Source organism: Salvelinus alpinus, chromosome 4 (genome assembly GCF_045679555.1).
Source record: "Salvelinus alpinus chromosome 4, SLU_Salpinus.1, whole genome shotgun sequence".
Classification (NCBI taxonomy): Eukaryota; Metazoa; Chordata; class Actinopteri; order Salmoniformes; family Salmonidae; genus Salvelinus; species Salvelinus alpinus.
The window spans coordinates 77748905-77762782 of record NC_092089.1 but is presented as its reverse complement, the minus strand read 5'-3'; the positions used below and the strand labels follow the sequence as shown (position 1 = coordinate 77762782).

At 47.1% G+C, this 13878-nt stretch overlaps 1 protein-coding gene across 9 annotated transcripts in view; it reads left to right on the top strand.

The window, feature by feature from the left end:
- Window positions 1-13878, top strand: part of LOC139574480 (LIM and calponin homology domains-containing protein 1-like) — a 143031-nt gene that overhangs the window by 69682 nt on the left and 59471 nt on the right. For all 9 annotated transcript variants that reach the window (XM_071399113.1, XM_071399109.1, XM_071399106.1 and 6 more), the window contains exon 4: window positions 10060-10166. In XM_071399113.1, coding sequence (XP_071255214.1) covers window positions 10060-10166 — 107 coding nt within the window. The remainder of the gene's footprint in view (window positions 1-10059; window positions 10167-13878) is intronic.

Genomic DNA, 13878 nt, shown 5'->3' with positions numbered 1-13878 from the left:
CTTGAAACTCGGTTTGTAAACTAGGCTTGTAAACAATGCCAGTAAACTAGGCTTGTAAACCACATGGTTGACTCACACATGTAGGGTAGGACCTGTACCTGTTATGGTGAATCCTTATGGTTCAACTCAAGGTGCAGGCTTGTGTATCCACAGCTTGCTTTGTGAAAATCATATGGTTGTGCTCGCACACTTGTGCATTGCAGTAACACCTTACATCTGCATATCCAAAGAAACATTCTGAGGCTCTTCCCCTTCCTGTTACAGCCTAATGGGAAAATGTCTCTCTGTGGAATTCCTTGTTGTGTAATCAGGGTGGATGAGGAGCAGAGTGTGGAATGTTTTACAGGTTGATTGGTAGCTCTGGTCCAGGGCATTAGGAATGCTCAGTGATAGCATGCCATACTAAGGCACAGTATTAGCAAGCTGTACTGAGACTCAGTGTTAGCAAGCCACACTCCCTGGACTACAGCTGGTTGGTTGGTTGGCTGGTTGGTTCTTTGGTTTGTTGGTTGGTGTACTGCTGAAGAGGGCTAGTGGGTTGGTAGCAGACCTGGGTTCATTTCATAGGTCAAATCTTTTAAAGTACCTGAGAGTGTTTGAGGTGCACTACATTTAGCTTAAAATGTGCACTTTTGGGAATATTCTGTATTCGTTCCAGTGTACCATTACACAGAACCTGATAACCATAGATGTGTGTATGACACTGTATAATTGTGAAACCCCAGTCATGGCACTGCCTAGAATCTTGACTTGTGATAAGAAGAAACCACTTGTCTGTGAGTTTTAAACTCTCCCCTGCTTATTTGAGTGTTGTCCTTGGCCTTGACTCTGTGAGGTTGGAATCTGAAACAGAGCTGTGAGACACCCGTCTCCCTCAGCGTAATCTGTGAACCCCGTCCCCCTGGATACTCTATAGGTGTTGTTTCTGGGTGTGAATGCTGGTTCACTTCCCCCCTCTACATCTGTCGTCAGATCGCGTCAGAAAGGTATTGAGTCCATCCAGATTCAGCACCGTAATGTAAAATGATCTAAGGATGGAACATGTTTAATGTCTCTGTACTTCATGCATCATATCAATTAGCTCCTAATAGTTTTTTGCTGTTTTAGTTCGATTGGGGAAATATTGTCTCAAGACCACAGGAATGGAGTTCTCTGCAGATGTCTCTTTAAGTCTACATGTGTTATCGTGCTTGGTTTTCTCTGACCGTTGTCCATAGTTTTGGTGTCTGAGGGGGGGAAGAGGGCAGTGGCTGGAACACTGTGTGTGTTGATGTAGACATCAGTGTCTGTCATCAAGAGCCTTCCATTACAAGAGGTCGCTGTCGATGTTCTCAGCTGTGGCTGAGTAGTATGTATGTTATTGTACAAGACGCTTGCTGGACATGGGTTTGTTAAGTGGTTTCCCCTACACATACATGCACATACACAGACCCTTGTCACTAATATTTCCTCTGTCCGCATGTTCTTTGTTTACGTTTCTGCAATTCTTGGCATCGGGCGACTTGTTTGTCGGAAGAGAGCACAGAAGGAGGTATTTAGTTTTTTGGTGGGAGATGGTTTGGGAGCAGCAGCATTGTGGAGAGAGATGGTTTGGGAGCAGCAGCATTGTGGAGAGAGATGGTTTGGGAGCAGCAGCATTGTGGAGAGAGATGGTTTGGGAGCAGCATTGTGGAGAGAGATGGTTTGGGAGCAGCAGCATTGTGGGGAGAGATGGTTTGGGAGCAGCAGCATTGTGGGGAGAGATGGTTTGGGAGCAGCAGCATTGTGGGGAGAGATGGTTTGGGAGCAGCAGCATTGTGGGGAGAGATGGTTTGGGAGCAGCAGCATTGTGGGGAGAGATGGTTTGGGAGCAGCAGCATTGTGGGGAGAGATGGTTTGGGAGCAGCAGCATTGTGGGGAGAGATGGTTTGGGAGCAGCAGCATTGTGGGGAGAGATGGTTTGGGAGCAGCAGCATTGTGGGGAGAGATGGTTTGGGAGCAGCAGCATTGTGGGGAGAGATGGTTTGGGAGCAGCAGCATTGTGGGGAGAGATGGTTTGGGAGCAGCAGCATTGTGGGGAGAGATGGTTTGGGAGCAGCAGCATTGTGGGGAGAGATGGTTTGGGAGCAGCAGCATTGTGGGGAGAGATGGTTTGGGAGCAGCAGCATTGTGGGGAGAGATGGTTTGGGAGCAGCAGCATTGTGGAGAGAGATGGGAGCAGCAGCATTGTGAAGAGAGATGGTTTGGGAGCAGCAGCATTGTGGAGAGATGGTTTGGGAGCAGCAGCATTGTGGGGAGAGATGGTTTGGGAGCAGCAGCATTGTGGAGAGAGATGGGAGCAGCAGCATTGTGAAGAGAGATGGGAGCAGCAGCATTGTGGAGAGAGATGGTTTGGGAGCAGCAGCATTGTGGGGAGAGATGGTTTGGGAGCAGCAGCATTGTGGGGAGAGATGGTTTGGGAGCAGCAGCATTGTGGGGAGAGATGGTTTGGCAGCAGCAGCATTGTGGGGAGAGATGGTTTGGGAGCAGCAGCATTGTGGGGAGAGATGGTTTGGGAGCAGCAGCATTGTGGGGAGAGATGGTTTGGGAGCAGCAGCATTGTGAAGAGAGATGGGAGCAGCAGCATTGTGGAGAGATGGTTTGGGAGCAGCAGCATTGTGGGGAGAGATGGTTTGGGAGCAGCAGCATTGTGGGGAGAGATGGGAGCAGCAGCATTGTGGAGAGAGATGGGAGCAGCAGCATTGTGGAGAGAGATGGGAGCAGCAACATTGTGGAGAGAGATGAGATGGGAGCAGCAGCATTGTGGGGAGAGATGGTTTGGGAGCAGCAGCATTGTGGGGAGAGATGGGAGCAGCAGCATTGTGGAGAGAGATGGGAGCAGCAGCATTGTGGAGAGAGATGGTTTGGGAGCAGCAGCATTGTGGAGAGATGGTTTGGGAGCAGCAGCATTGTGGGGAGAGATGGTTTGGGAGCAGCAGCATTGTGGGGAGAGATGGGAGCAGCAGCATTGTGGAGAGAGATGGGAGCAGCAGCATTGTGGAGAGAGATGGTTTGGGAGCAGCAGCATTGTGGAGAGATGGTTTGGGAGCAGCAGCATTGTGGGGAGAGATGGGAGCAGCAGCATTGTGGGGAGAGATGGGAGCAGCAGCATTGTGGAGAGAGATGGGAGCAGCAACATTGTGGAGAGAGATGAGATGGGAGCAGCAGCATTGTGGAGAGAGATGGTTTGGGAGCAGCAGCATTGCTTAAATATACCACCCGAAAACGCTTCAATGTAAGTCAATATACATGTTTGGACATAAAAATGGACATCATTTAACTTTTCTTACCTACCTATAAAATCCATTGAAGCAGACCTAAAGTAAGTTTTGTAATATTGTTGAAATTAGTATTCCACAATCATAAATCATGGGCATTAACATGGAGTTGGTTCCCCCTTTGCTGCTATAACAGCCTCCACTCTTCTGGGAAGGCTTTCCACTAGATGTTGGAACATTGCTGCGGGTACTTGCTTCCATTCAGCCACAAGAGCATTAGTGACATCGGGAACTGATGTTTCGCAATTGGGCCTGGCTCGCAGTTGGCGTTCCAATTCATCCCAACGGTGTTTGATGGAGTTGAGGTCAGGGCTCTGTGCAGGCCAGTCAAGTTCTTCCACACCGATCTCGACAAACCATTTCCGTATGGACCTCACTTTGTTCACGGGGGCATTGTCATGTTGAAACAGGAAAGGAAATGTACAGTTGGCACTATGCATTCGGGCAGGTAGCGTTCTCCTGGCATCCGCCAAACACAGATTCGTCCGTCTCATTGCCAGATGGTGAAAGGTGATTCATCTCTCCAGAGAACGCATTTCCACTGCTCCAGAGTCCAGTGGGGGCGAGCTTTACACCACTCCAGCTGACGCTTGGCATTGCGCATGATGATCTTAGGCTTGGAAACCCATTTTTGAATCTCCTGAAGAACAGTTATTGTGCTGACGTTGCTTCCAGAGGCAGTTTTGAACTCGGTCGTGAGTGTTGCAACCGAGCAGCGGTGAGTTTTGCAACTCGGCGGTCCCACTCTGTGAGCATTTGTGACCTACCACTTTGCGGCTGAGTTGTTGTTGCTCCTAGACGATTCCACTTCACAATAACAGCATTTACAGTTGACCGGGGCATCTCCAGCAGGGCAGAAATTCGACAAACTGACTTGTTGGAAAGGTGTCACCCTATGACGGTGCCACGTTGAAAGTCACTGAGCTCTTCAGTAAGGCCATTCTACTGCCAATGTTTGTTTATGGAGATTGCATGGCTGTGTGCTCGATTGTATACACCTGTCAGCAACGGGTGTGGCTGAAATAGCCAAATCCAGTCATTTGAAGGGGTGTCTACATACTTTTGTATATATAGTGTATATAGATATGGAACATTATTTGTCTTTTTTTATTAACTTTTATTTAACCAGGGAAAAACACATTGAGACCTAGGTCTCATTTGCAAATGTGCCCTGGGAACAATACAGAAAAGAAAAGTATACACAATTTAAAACACACAATTAAATAAATAGCAAATATCATATACACAATAAACAATCAAACAAAACAAGCACATTTAGAAATACAAAAATCCCTAGCCTTTCTCCTAAACTGACCCTGAGACGACAACATATCCAAATGAAACGTTACTTGGAGATTATTCCACATGATAGGGGCCTGTTAGGAAAAAGCAGATTTACCGAACTCTGTGGATACACATGGAGTCTCCGGCATTAACCAACCCTGTGATCTAGTGTTGTAACCCGAGTTTCTACATTTCAACAATGATAAGTAAATTGGTAGTTTGAGTAAGGCTTTATAAACAAAAACAGAATAATGAAGTGACCTGTGTGTTTTTAGAGAGGTCCAACCAACTTTATGATTAAGGATGTAGTGGTGAATGTCAAAACTGTCAGATGTTATAAAACAAAGTCCGCTATGATAAACATATAGATGGGAAGAGCAAAACCTTGTAGATTTTGAAATGCATGTCAATAGTTTGTATCAGTGTGTATGCAGTGCTGATTTCAGAGAAGTTGATATCACTGAATACTACTGTACCAATTGCTCAATATTGTGAAAAATATTTTTTGTTGATTGTCTTTTACATATCCTGCCGGCAGAGCAATATCCATTCACACCCTGTGTGTGTGGTGTGTGTGTGTGTGTGTGTGTGTGTTTATGGGTGGGGTCTCCTCTCCAGGGTAGCAGAGATGGGACTCTCCCAAATGTACAGGAAGCCAGGGGGGGGGGGGGGGCTTAGCACAGTGAGAAATGCTCTGAAATGTGAGAAAATCCAGCTCTGTGTGGGTGTGTGTGGAGAGAGGGGGAACGAGAGAGAAGAGAGAGAGGCTGGGAACTGGAGAAGAGAAGGGGACAGGAGCCTTAGCAGGGTCAGGTTGCACCGACAGAACAAAGGACTGCAGGACACCTGGCAAGCTCTGCATGAGAGACAGAGAGATAGTGGGAAAGAGGAAACAGAGAGAGAGCAGGCAAACAGGCCCAACCCTCACTCTTACACTAGCCCAAGCCAATGGCATGTACCAGATGCTCAGCAGGCTCTGCTCACACTTACTGGTCTGAGGCCAAACCACACGACTAACAACATTGGGCACTTTATTGAACACAAAGCCTTCACTATCTCATCCTGGAATATCCCAGGCCTGAGGTCATCTGCTTTTGGCCTAAAGAGCAGGAACCTGGACTTCTGAAATACAGACATTGTCATCCTACAATAACATGGTATAGAGGAGATGGACCCACTGGTTGCCCTCTAGGTTACAGAGGGCTGGTAGTCCCATCCACCAAACTACCAGGTGTGAAACAGGGAAGGGACTCAGGGGGTATGCTAATTTTGTATAGAGCAGACCTAATTCACTCTATTAAATGAATCAAAACAGGAACATTTTACATTTGGCTAGAAATTCAAAAGGAAATGATCTCAACAGAGAAAAATGTCCTCCTGTGTGCTACCTATACCCCCCCACTTGAATCACCATACTTAAATGAAGACCGCTTCTCCATCCTGGAGGGGGAAATCAATCATTTCCAGGCCCAGGGACATGTACTAGTCTGTGGCGACCTAAATGCCAGAACTGGACAAGAACCTGACTCCCTCAGCACACAGGGGGACAAACACCTACCTGGAGGTGACAGCATTCCCTCCCCCATATGCCCCCCTCGGCACAACTACGACAACATAACCAACAAAAACGGGTCACAACTCCTGCAGCTCTGTCACACACGCTGGGTATGTACATAATCAATGGTAGGCTTCGAGGGGACTGTAGGTATACCTATAGCTCATCTCTTGGCAGTAGTACTGTAGACTACTTTACCACTGGCCCCAAACCAGAGTCTCTCAGAGCGTTCACAGTCAACCCGCTCACACCCCTATCAGATCACTGCAAAATCACAGTCATTCTAATATGGCATTGCTGGTTTGACCTTCCTTTGACTTCTCAACCACCTGGTAGAGCAATACTCAATCATGAGGCATCAAAGCCAAAGGAACTGAATAATATTAAGAAATGCTATAGAGGAAAGTAGTGTGGAAACCTAGAAAAAAACAATTGGGTAACAACAAATCCCTTTAAAACAACTTAAATCCCTTTAAGACAACTTCCTGGACAAAATGTTTTACTGTAATAGTGAAAGTATAAACTTGGCAGTAGAAAACTTAGACAGTGTATTTGACCTCTCAGCTTCCCTATCAAATCTAAAAATGTCAAACAGAAAACCAAAGAAAATGAACAACAATGACATGGTTTGATGAAGAATGCAAAAACCTAAGAAGGTAATTGAGAAATCTATCCAACCAAAAACATGGAGACCCAGAAAGCCTGAGCCTACGCCTTCACTATGGTGAATCACTGAAACAATACAGAAATACACTACGGAAAAAAGAAGGAACAGCAGGTCAGAAATCAGCTCAATGTAAATGAAGAATCCATAGACTCTAAACACTTCTGGGAAAATTGGAAAACACTAAACAAACAACAACACAAAGAGTTATCTATCCAAAAATTTAGATGTATGGGTAAACCACCTCTCCAATCTTTTTGGCCCTATGACAAACATCAAAAGCATATACAAATCTTAGAATCAACTATTAAAGACTACAAGAATCCACTGGAATCTCCAATTACATTGAATTAACTAACGGACAAAATACAAACCCTCCAACCCAAAAGGCCTATGGTGTTGATGGTGTCCTCAATGAAATTATCAAATATACAGACCACAAATTCCAACTGGCTATACTAAAACTCTTTAACATCATCCTTAGCTCTTGTATATTACCCAAAATCTGTAACCAAGGACTGATCACCCAATCCACAAAGTGGAGACAAATTTGACCCCAATAACTACCGTGGGTTATGCGTCAACAGAAACCTTGGGAAAATCCTTTGTATTATCATTAACAGCGGACTCATACATTTTCTCAGTGAAAACAATGTACTGAGCAAATGTCAAATTGGCTTTTCACCAAATTATCGTATGACAGACCACGTATTCATTCATTTTTATACAAACCAAGCTTTTGACTCAATTTGGCATGAGGGTTTGCTATACAAATTGATGGAAAGTGGTGTTGCGGGAAAAACATATGACAAATATACACAAACAAGTGTAAAGTTAAAATTGGCAAAAAAACACACATATTTCAATCCACAGGGTCGTGGGGTGAGACAGGGATGCAGCTTAAGCCCTCAACATATATATCAACAAATTGGCTAGGGCACTAGAACAGTCTGCAGTACCCGGCCTCACCCTACTAGAATCTGAAGTTAAATGTCTACTGTTTGCTGATGATCTGGTGCTTCTGTCCCCAACCAAGGAGGGCCTACAGAAGCACCTAGATCTTCTGCGCATATTCTGTCAGACCTGGGCCCTGACAGTAAACCTCAGTAAGAATAAAATAATGGTGTTCCAAAAAAGGTCCAGTTACCAGGAACACATTCCATTTAGACACTGTTGCCCGTGAGCAGGTATTCCCAAACTGGGGTACGTATACGCACAATGCCGTCGGGGGTATGCAAAATAAAAATGTGATTCACAATTTTTTTTAATATAAAAACATTTCTTCACATTTTCAAACAGTCCATTTATGTTTTAGAATGGGGCTATACATTTGGGTGAGGTTTTTTTCATGCCTGAGTAGCCTCGTTTCACTGCCAAAAATAAAATTAAACCATCTAGTGTTCAGCGAAATAACAACACAATGTCAAATACAGGTAGCCGAGTCAAATAATTAACATCCAATCATATTAACCGTTACTCTTTCGCGGGAATTTCACTAACAGTCCGTATGTAGACAAACATAGCTGCTGCTCATTGCTTTTGCTCGAAAATTGATAAATGGTCCAAAAAAAGTAAGGCCCGCGTCCATAGAGACACATACCAGCTCTACTGGTAGTACTGCTACTACCAGCAGTACTACACCTGCATGTGGTCTGGTCTGATGAAACAAAAATTGAACTGTTTGGCCATAATGACTATCATTGTGTTTGAAGGAAAAAGGGGGAGGCTTGCAAGCTGAAGAAAACCGTCCCAACCTTGAAGCACGGGGGTGGTAGCATCATGTTGTGGGGATGCTTTGCTGCAGGAGGGACTGGTGCACTTCACAAAATAGATGGCATCATGAGGGAGGAAAATGATGTGCATATATTGAAGCAACATCTCAAGACATCAGTCAGGAAGTTAAAGCTTGGTCGCAAATGGGTCTTCCAAATGGACAATGACCCCAAGTATACTTCCAAAGTTGTGGCAAAATGGCTTAAGGACAACAAAGTCAAGGTATTGAAGTTGCCATCACAAAGCCCTGACCTCAATCCCTATAGAACATTTGTGGGCAGAACTAAAAAAGCATGTGCGAGCAAGGAGGCCTACAAACCTGACTCAGCTACACCAGCTCTGTCAGGAGGATTCGGCCAAAATTCACCCAACGTGAATGACCTGTTGCCACAAGAAAAGGGCAACCAGTAAAAAACAAACACCATTGTAAATACAACCGATATTTATGTTTATTTATTTTCCCTTTTGTACTTGAACTATTTGCACATAATATGACATTTGACATTTCTTTATTATTTTGTAACTTTTGTGAATGTAATGTTTACTGTTAATTTGATTGTTTATTTCGCATTTGTTTATTATCTACTTCACTTGCTTTGGCAATGTTAACATATGTTTCCCATGCCAATAAATCCCTTAAATTGAATTGAATCGAGAGAGAGCTGATAACGGTAATACAACCGGTCATGATGATCTCGATGGTGGAGCTGTAGAACTTTTTGAGGATCTGGGGACCCATGCCAAATCTTGGAACTTGAAACTCTCGACCCACTCCACTTCAGTCCTGTCGATGTTAATGGGGGCCTGTTCGGCCCTCCTTTTCCTGTAGTCCATGATCATATCCTTTGTCTTGCTCACATTGAGAGAGAGGTTGTTGTCCTGGCACCACACTGCCAGGTCTCTGACCTCCCTAAGGGCTGTCTCATCGTTGTCGGTGATCAGACCTACCACTGTTATCTCATCAGCAAACTTAATGATGGTGTTGGTCGTGCTTGGCCACGCAGTCGTGGGTGAACAGGGAGTACAGGAGAGGACTAAGCACGCACCCCTGAGGGGCCCCAGTGTTGAGGATCAGTGTGGCAGATATGTTGTTGCCTACCCTTACTACCTGGGGGAGGCCCGTCAGGAAGTCCAGTATCCAGGTGCAGAGCGAGGTGTTTAGTCCCAGGGTCCTTAGCTTAGTGATGAGCTTTGTGGGCACTATGGTGCTAAATGCTGAGCTGTAGTCAATGATCAGCATTCTCACATAGGTGTTCCTTTTGTCTAGGTGGGAAAGGGCAGTGTGGAGTGCGATAGAGATTGTGTCATCTGTGGATCTGTTGGGGCGGTATGCGAATTGGAGTGGTTCTAGGGTTTCTGGCATAATGGTGTTGATGTGAGCCATGACCAGTCTTTCAAAGCACTTTATGGCTTCTGACGTGAGTGTGTCCTCTCTAAGTAATATTGAGTCCTCTCTAAGTAATAGTGTGTCTTCTCTCTCCCTTCAGGACAACCTGAGTGTGTTCCTGCGTGGCTGTGAGGAGCTGGGACTGAAGGGCTCTCAGCTGTTTGACACTGGGGACCTGCAGGACATCTCCACACGCCCCAACGCCAGGTAAGACATCACACACACCTGCTTCCCTGTCTGTCTGGCTGGCTGGTTGACTGGCTGGCTGGTTGGCTCACTGTCCAGTAGGTGGTCAGTAGGGTGGTTGAACAGTTGTTCTGTCTGTCTTTCAGCCTGAATGCCTGTCTGTCTGTCTATCTGTCTGTCTATACAGTTGAAGTCAGAAGTCTACATACACCTTAGCCAAATGCATTTAAACTCAGTTTTTCACAATTCCTGACATTTAATCCTAGTAAAAATTCCCTGTCTTAGGTCAGTTAGGATCACCACTTTATTTTAAGTATGTGAAATGTCAGAATAATAGTAGAGAGAATGATTTATTTCAGCTTTTATTTCTTTCATCACATTCCCAGTGGGTCAGAAGTTTACATACACTCAATTAGTATTTGGTAGCATTGCCTTTAAATTATTTAACTTGAATCAAACGTTTCAGGTAGCCTTCCACAAGCTTCCCACAGTAATTTGAGAGCATTTTGGCCCATTCCTGAGTTTGAAGGCCTCCTTGCTCGCACATGCTTTTTGAGTTCTGCCCACAAATTTTCTATAAGATTGAGATCAGGGCTTTGTAATGGCCACTCCAATATTTGTTGTTCTTAAGCCATGTTGCCACAACTTTGGAAGTATGCTTGGGGTCATTGTCCATTTGGAAGACCCATTTGCTACCCAAGCTTTAATTTCCTGACTGATGTCTTGAGATGCTGCTTCAATATATCCACCAAATTTTCCTACCTCATGATGCCATCTATTTTGTGAAGTGCACCAGTCCCTCCTGCAGCAACGCACCCCCACAACATGATTCTGCCACCCCCGTGCTTCACGGTTGGGATGGTGTTCTTCGGCTTGCAAACATCCCCCTTTTTCCTCCAAACACAACGATGATCATTATGGCCAAACAGTTCTATTTTTGTTTCATCAGACCAGAGGACATTTCTCCAAAAAGTACGATCTTTGTCCCCATGTGTAGTTGCAACCCGTTATCTGGCTTTATGGCGGTTTTGGAGCAGTGGCTTCTTCCTTACTGAGCGGCCTTTCAGGTTATGTCGATATAGGACTCGTTTTACTGTGGATATAGATACGTTTGTACCAGTTTCCTCCAGCATCTTCACATGGTCCTTTGCTGTTGTTTTGGGATTGATTTGCACTTTTCGCACCAAAGTACGTTCATCTCGAGGAGACAGAACGCGTCTCCTTCCCGAGCGGTATGACGGCTGCGTGGTCCCGTGATGTTTATACATGCGTAATATTGTTTGTACAGATGAACGTGGTACCTTCAGGTGTTTGGAAATTGCTCCCAAGGATGAACCAGACTTGTGGAGGTCTGCAAAAAAGAATCTGAGGTCTTGGCTAATTTCCTTAGATTTTGCCATGATGTCAAGCAAAGAGGCACTGAGTTTGAAGGTAGGCCTTGAAATACATCCACAGGTACACCTCCAATTGACTCAAATGATGTCAATTAGCCTATCAGAAGCTTCTAAACCCAAGACATAATGTTCTGGAATTTTCCAAGCTGTTTAAAGGCACAGTCAGTTTAGTGTTTGTAAACTTCTGACCCACTGGAATTTTGATACAGTGAATTATAAGTGAAATAATCTGTCTAAACAATTGTTGGAAAAATGCACAAAGTAGATGTCCTAACCGACTTGCCAAAACTATAGTTTGTTAACAAGACATTTGAGGAGTGGTTGAAAAACTAGTTTTAATGACTCCAACCTAAGTGTATGTAAACTTCCAACTTCAACTGTATCTCTGTATCTATCTCCCTATCTCTCTCTCTCTGTCTGTCTGCCTTTGTATTTTCTTCCATGTGGTTGATCTATCCATGTGTTTGATCTATTTCCATCCATTTGCTTGTCTTTCTTCATCACTGTGTGTCTGCTATGTCAACAGTACAGTATTCAGTAAATCTTGGGATGACAGTTCAGTGGAAGTGTGACTCTCCTGTATGCAACATAACAAAGCAGTATCTGTTAGGTACAACTGGTCATTGACAAAATATTACAGTATGCTATATCCAGATATTGTGATGTTGTAGCTGTTGCTTGGTGACTGGGTGTTTCCCCCCAACTGTCCTGGTGCCAGAACTACTCTGTTAGTAGAGAGAGAGAGAGTGAGCGAGAGAGAGACGGGGGGAGAGAGCGAGAGAGAGACGGGGGGAGAGAGCGAGAGAGACGGGGGGAGAGAGCGAGAGAGACGGGGGGAGAGAGCAGAGAGACGGGGGAGAGAGCGAGAGAGACGGGGGGAGAGAGCGAGAGAGACGGGGGGAGAGAGCGAGAGAGACGGGGGGAGAGAGCGAGAGAGACGGGGGGAGAGAGCGAGAGAGACGGGGGGAGAGAGCGAGAGAGACGGGGGGAGAGAGAGAGAGACGGGGGGAGAGAGCGAGAGAGAGACGGGGGGAGAGAGCGAGAGAGAGACGGGGGGAGAGAGCGAGAGAGACGGGGGGAGAGAGCGAGAGAGAGACGGGGGGCGAGAGAGCGAGAGAGAGAGACGGGGGGCGAGAGAGCGAGACGGGGAGGGAGAGAGCGAGACGGGGAGGGAGAGAGCGAGACGGGGAGGGAGAGAGAGAGATGGGGAGGGAGAGAGCGAGACGGGGAGGGAGAGAGCGAGACGGGGAGGGAGAGAGCGAGAGAGAGACGGGGAGGGAGAGAGCGAGAGAGAGACGGGGAGGGAGAGAGCGAGAGAGAGACGGGGAGGGAGAGAGCGAGAGAGAGACGGGGAGGGAGAGAGCGAGAGAGAGACGGGGAGGGAGAGAGCGAGAGAGAGACGGGGAGGGAGAGAGCGAGAGAGAGAGCGGGGAGGGAGAGAGCGAGAGAGAGACGGGGAGGGAGAGAGCGAGAGAGAGACGGGGAGGGAGAGAGCGAGAGAGAGACGGGGAGGGAGAGAGCGAGAGAGAGACGGGGAGGGAGAGAGCGAGAGAGAGACGGGGAGGGAGAGAGCGAGAGAGAGACGGGGAGGGAGAGAGCGAGAGAGAGATGGGGAGAGAGAGGGGGAGAGAGGGAGACGGAGGGAGAGAGAGGGGGACGGGGAGAGAGAGGGGGACGGGGAGAGAGAGGGGGACGGGGAGAGAGAGGGGGACTGGGAGAGAGAGAGGGGGACGGAGAGAGGGGGACAGAGAGAGAGGGAGAGGGGGACGGAGAGAGAGAGAGAGGGGGACGGAGAGGGAGAGAGAGGGGGACGGAGAGGGAGAGAGAGGGGGACGGAGAGAGAGAGAGAGAGAGAGGGGGACGGAGAGAGAGAGAGAGGGGGACGGAGAGAGAGAGAGAGGGGGACGGGGACAGAGAGAGGGAGACGGGACGGAGAGAAAGAGAGAGGGGGACAGAGAGAGAGAGAGAGAGGGGGACGGAGAGAGGGAGAGAGAGGGAGAGAGAGAGAGAGGGACAGAGAGAGGGGGACGGAGAGAGAGAGAGAGGGGGACGGAGAGAGAGAGAGAGGGGGACGGAGAGAGAGAGAGGGGGACAGAGAGAGAGAGGGGGACAGAGAGAGAGAGGGGGACGGAGAGAGGGAGAGAGAGAGAGAGGGGGACGGAGAGAGAGAGAGAGGGGGACGGAGAGAGAGAGAGGGGGACGGAGAGAGAGAGAGAGGGGGACGGAGAGAGAGAGAGAGAGAGGGGGACGGAGAGAGAGAGAGAGAGGGGGACGGAGAGAGAGAGAGAGAGAGGGGGACGGAGAGAGAGAGAGAGAGGGGGACGGAGAGAGAGAGAGAG